Source organism: Balaenoptera acutorostrata, chromosome 1, assembly GCF_949987535.1.
Source record: "Balaenoptera acutorostrata chromosome 1, mBalAcu1.1, whole genome shotgun sequence".
In the NCBI taxonomy this organism is placed as follows: domain Eukaryota; kingdom Metazoa; phylum Chordata; class Mammalia; order Artiodactyla; family Balaenopteridae; genus Balaenoptera; species Balaenoptera acutorostrata.
This window is the reverse complement of record NC_080064.1, coordinates 116,383,699-116,389,767: the sequence shown is the minus strand read 5'-3', so window position 1 is coordinate 116,389,767 and position 6,069 is coordinate 116,383,699. Positions and strand designations below refer to the sequence as shown.

Here is a 6,069-nt window from a genome sequence, read left to right as displayed (position 1 = left end):
GCTCAACATCACTAATCATTAGAGAAATGCAAATCAAAACTACAATGAGGTATCACCTCACACCTGTCAGAATGGTCATCATCAAAAAATCTACAAACAGTAAATGCTGGAGAGGGTGTGGAGAAAAGGGATCCCTGTTTCACTGTTGATGTGAATGTAAATTGATACAGGCACTATGGAGAACAGTATGGAGGTACTTTAAAAAACTAAAAATAGAATTACCATATGACCCAGCAATCTCAGTACTGGGCATATACCCTGAGAAAACCATAATTCAAAAAGAGTCATGTACCACCATGTTCATTGCAGCTCTATTTACAATAGCCAGGGCAAGGAAGCAACCTACATGTCCATTGGCAATTGAATGGATAAAGAAGATGTGGCACATATATACAATGGAATATTACTCAGCCATAAAAAAACTGAAACTGAGTCATTTGTAGTGAGGTGGATGGACCTAGAGTCTGTCATACAGAGTGAAGTAAGTCAGAAAGAGAAAAACAAATACCATATGCTAACACCTATATATGGAATCTATATTTAAAAAAAAAAAAGTAGTTCTGAAGAATCTAGGGGCAGGACAGGATAAAGACACAGATGTAGAGAATGGACTTGAGGACATGGGGAGAGGGAAGGGTAAGCTGGGACGAAGTGAGAGAGTGGCATGGACATATATACACTACCAAATGTAAAATAGATAGCTAGTGGGAAGCAGCCACATAGCACAGAAAGATCAGCTCAGTGCTTTGTTACCACCTATAGGGGTGGGATAAGGAGTGTGGGAGGGAGACTCAAGAGGGAGGAGATAGGAGATACAGGGATATATGTATATGTATAGCTGATTCACTTTGTTATAAAGCAGAAACTAACACACGATTATAAAGCAATTACGCTCCAATAAATTTGTTTAAAAAAAAGAATAATTGGAGACCAGGGTTATTTCCAGCTAACGCGCTTCCTGCTGTTTTCAAGTTCTCGAAGTGATTCAAAGGAGACAGAATGAGACTGTGGAAATGGAGAAAGGATATGACTGAAAATATCATAATCCATCGGATTTATAGGACTTCGTGGATGAGTTAATGTGTGGTGTAAAAAGAGAAAAAAAGAGTGGTGAAATCACGTTCAGGTGCGTGGCTACCGGAGTGGATGAGCTGACGTTCACCAAGACAGGACATGAAGGTGGCTGAGCAAGCTCGGCAGCAGAAGAGGGCAGAATAGACAAGGCTATTCATAGCACAGACATCACCTTAGTTCCAGGCACTATACCAGGAACAGTGTAGACAAGGTTATGTTTAATATAAAATCTGTGCCTTCAGGAAATTCATATTCATTGTACAGAGAGACAAAAAAAAAAAAACAAACATGTTATGTTAACCTTCTTTGCTTGCCTTCAACTCATCTAGCTCTTTCTTGCTTCAGGGCTTTTGTACATGTTGCCCCTTAAGTGTGAAAGGATCTCCCCAAATAATCCCCTCTACCTGGTGACTCCTACTTACCCTTCAGTTTATAGGTTATACATCAATTTCCTAGGGAGGTCATCTCCACACTATTCAATCTGAATTAGATTTACTTTAATATTTCCTCCCCTAGCACCTACAAATACTTTTCCTTTAAAAAGCACAGTTCAACATGTGGTAAATTTTTTTCCCTGATTTTACCTCTTTACTGAGACTGTCTCAAACTTGAACATAGTTCCAGAGGGCAAAGACCACACATAGTTGTTTATCGTTGATGTCAAGCTGCTAAAAGAGTGTTTTGTATATATTAAGCAAAGAATAATTATTTTTGTTAAAATAATACATGGTATAATAAAAATAGATCCTGATGACCATAAGAACACAAGGCAGAGCCTACTATCATGAGCAGGTTGCAATAAGGAGGTAAGGAAGGCTTTACAGAGAAAGTGAGAGAGTAGCTCAGGCTATCTTGAAATATGCAGTTTAAACAGAGGGGAGGAGCTATTTCACAGAGAAGAAGGAGCCCATGAGGAGGAAACACAGCAGAATACAGAATGACACTTTGAGGACTAGCAAATGGTTGATTAGCTTCAGAGGGCACTACTATGAGAAATGGATAATAATAATTTTAGAAATAATAATGTCAGAGAAGTAGGCAGAGACTAGGTGATAAATTCTTGCTAACAGAGGATTCTTGGCTTTATTCTATAGGGCAAGGGAAGTCACTGACTATATTTCCGCAGATTTTCTAGTCATTAGGGAAGACTAGCTCTCTACCTTATTATACTGTCTCAATCCTTTTGCTTAGATTACCTGAGATAATTCAGCAATTATACAGTGTTACTAGCTTCCTGGAAGAGAAGCAATAGATATGATGTGCATGGAGTGAACGTGGAGGCGAAGACAGGAGAGTATGGGAAGGAAATGCATACATATAGGAAGGAGACTCCATAATGAGGTTCCAACCTCAAACAAAGGAAGAACAAAACAATCCCAAGGCAAGCAAAGACATTTCAATATGTAGGTCGAGGTGGGTGGATCAGGGACCAAAAAGGGTCACCAAGGATAGCTGCAGAGTGAAGGGTACCAAGATTGCCTGTTTTCTTCATGAAAATAAAACATTGCTAGGAGGAGGGGTAAGGATAGACAATCAGCTTATCTTCTAGTGTTCCATGGAACTAGACAGTGTTGTTCTAAAAAATAAAGCAGCCAGTTATTTTACCAGCATAAAGGATTTATTTGAGAATAGCAGAGAACTGCAATTTAGGACAAGCATGCTATAGCAAAAACTATAGGCAAGTCTAACAAACAAATGAGTTAAACATTACTTTGTACAGAAAAGAGTGGAAGTTGGAAGGGGTTGTTTTGAATGAAATTACATTGAAGGAAAGTAAGAGTTTAGGACAGTGCAACACTTCCCTTTGGCTGTGCTTGTTGCCAGGCTATGAGAATTCTTCCTATTGGGGTCTGCAGTTACTGCCTTTCTATAGGGGTCTGTAAGTGATGCCAAGTTGTAGTGTGTGAAGACTCTCACTTCTGGCCTCCAACCCATTTTATTTTATTTATTTTTAGATTCCATATATATGTGTTAGCATATGGTATTTGTTTTTCTCTTTCTGACTTACTTCACTCTGTATGACAGACTCTAGGTCCATCCACCTCACTACAAATAACTCAATTTTGTTTCTTTTTATGGTTGAGTAATATTCCATTGTATATACGTGCCACATCTTCTTTATCCATTCATCTGTCTATGGACACTTAGGTTGCTTCCATGTCCTGGCTATTGTAAATAGAGCTGCAGTGAACATTGTGGTACATGACTCTTTTTGAATTATGGTTTTCTTGGGGTATATGCCCAGTGGTGGGATTGCTGGGTCGTATGGTAGTTCTATTTTTAGTTTTTTAAGGAATCTCCATACTGTTCTCCACAGTGGCTGTATCAATTTACATTCCTGCCAACAGTGCAAGAGGGTTCCCTTTTCTCCACACCCTCTCCAGCATTTATTGTCCAACCCATTTTAAATGAGGTTTCTCTCCTACACTATTGGTGGGAATGTAAACTGTTACAGCCTCTATGGAGAACAGTATGAAGGTTTCTTAAAAAACAAAATATAGAGCTACCATGTGATCCTGCAATCCCACCCTGTGGCATATTTCCAGAGAAAACCAAAATTTGAAAAGATACATGCACCCCCATATTCATAGCAGCTCTATTTATAATAACCAAGACATGGAAGCAACCTAATAGTCCATCAACAGATGAATGGTTAGAGAAGATGTTTTACATATATACAATGTAACACTACTCATCCATAAAAAAGAATGAAATAATGCCATTCGCAGCAAAATAGGTGGACCTAGATATTATCATACAAAGTGAAGTAAGTCAGAGAAATACAAATATCATATGATATCACTTATATGTGGAATCTAAGAAAAATGATACAAATGAACTTACAGAGCAGAAACAGACTCACAGACACAGAAAACAAAGTTATTGTTATCAAAGGGGAAAGGGGAGGGATAAATTAGGAAGTTTGGATTAACATATACACACTATTGTATATAAAAAGATAACCAACAAGGACCTAGTGTATAGCACAGAGAACTATCAATATTTTGTAATAATCTATATGGGAAAAATCTGAAATTATATAATATATATTACTTAAATATATAAATATATATATATATATATATATATATATATATATATATATATATATATATATATAAACATCGTACGGAAAAACCTGCACGAACGTTTTGACCAACACAATATATAATTGAATCACTTTGCTGTACACCTGAAAATAACACAACACTGTAAATTAACTATACTTCAGTCAAAAAATGAGGTTCCTTGGGAATTCCCTGGTGGTCCAGTGGTTAGGAAACCGCAATCTCAGTGCCAAGGGCCTGGGTTCAATCCCTAGTCAGGGAACAAAAATCCCACAAGCCGCGAGGCGAGGCCAAAAAAATTTTTTTTTAAATGAGGTTTCCTTTCTTCTGTTTCAAAGAACTTGGATGTATCTTTGCTCTCCTCTGTTGACATATAGGTTTTTGAATAATCAAACTTTACAGCAGTGAAATTTAATGAAATTTTTGTTCCATAAATGAGTAATTCTTTCCTACATTTGCATAACCTTCTAAGAGATCACTGATGGTAGAAACTCAAAATATCTTAACTTCTCTGAGCCTCATTCTCCTAATATGTAAAAGATCTTTATGGTACAGTGTGAGTTCTACACTTAAATGAGAAACTGTGTGAAAGCACACATGTTACCTGGCACGTAAAATGCATACAGTTAACTGAAGAGTGAAAAAGTGGTTTTTTAGTTAATAGGACATGAAGTCTGGACCATTGTTCTTCGAAGGGCTGATTTGAATTCTTTACTTCTCAGACTGTAAATCATTGGATTGAACAATGGAGTGAGGATGGTATAAGACACAGATATTAGGGTGTCTTGACTTGAAGAGTAATTGGATTTGGGCCTTAAGTAGATGAAAGAGGCACAACCATAATGAACAGTTACCACAATGAGATGGGAGGCACAGGTAGAGAAAGCTTTGTATCTTCCAACAGAGGATGGGATTTTTAGAATGGCAGAGATGACGTGGATATAGGAGACCAGGATAAGTAACAGTGGAATAACCAAGACAAATACACCAAGCATGAATATGACCAACTGACTGAGGCGAGAGTGATGAGATGCCAGCTTGAGGACAGGAGAGATATCACAGAAGTAGTGATGGAGATGGTTGGAGGAGTGGAATGGCAGGTGAAATATCAGGGAGGTGATGACCACTGAGGCAGTGAAGCCACAGGCACAGGCAGCCGCCACAAGTCCCAAACACCCCCCATAACCCATGAGCACTGTGTAACGCAGAGGGTTACAGATGGCTACATAACGATCATAACCCATGGCTGCCAGCAGGAAGGAGTGAGAGCAGATGAGGAAGAGGAAGGTAAACATTTGGATGGCACAGCCCAGGAAGGAGATGGTCTTCTTCTGGGCCAGCAGGTCAACCAGCATCTTGGGTATAATGACGAAGGTGTAGCAAGTCTCAGAACAGGAGAGGACACCAAGGAAGAAGTACATAGGGGTATGGAGGGCTCTGTCCAGCACAATGGTAGAAATGATGATGGCATTGGTGCCCAGCATGAACAGGTAAACAAGCAGAAAGACAACGAAGAGCAGCTGTTGCAGCCCAGCCAGAGATGAGAAGCCAAGGAAGAAAAACTCTCTCACCGAGGTTTCATTGACCCACTCCATGGCTGCTGTTATATAGGAGAGCCAGAGCCAGAGCCAGAGGCCAGGGTCCAGGGAGGGAGAAATAGACAGGGAACTCAGCACAAAGCCTACAGGTGGCAGGCATTTCCAGATGTTTGGTGGAACTCATTCATTTCCTCCAAATATATCTGCCAAAATAAGAATTAAAGCTAAATATGGAACAGAATAACTGACAACCAATTAGCAGACTTTTTTCCAATACCAAGGACATGTTATCTCTCTAGCCAAGGATTAAGGCATTATCTGATCATTTTCCCTTGTATCTTACTTATGGTTTATTTTGATTTTCTTGCTCACTACAAGCCTAAGGAAAC

The 6,069-nt window shown here is 39.0% G+C and overlaps 1 protein-coding gene across 1 annotated transcript; it reads right to left on the bottom strand.

Annotated features, from left to right (window-relative positions):
* Positions 1–4,795: 4,795 nt before the first annotated feature.
* LOC103001449 (olfactory receptor 10K1-like) lies at positions 4,796–5,737 on the bottom strand. Its single transcript, XM_007172014.2, has one exon. The coding sequence runs from the start codon at positions 5,735–5,737 to the stop codon at positions 4,796–4,798; it is 942 nt and encodes a 313-aa protein (XP_007172076.1).
* Positions 5,738–6,069: the final 332 nt, after the last annotated feature.

Excerpts from the sequence above, each read along its gene's own strand:
- LOC103001449 (XM_007172014.2), bottom strand. The coding sequence starts at position 5,737 with ATGGAGTGGGTCAATGAAACCTCGGTGAGAGAGTTTTTCTTCCTTGGC.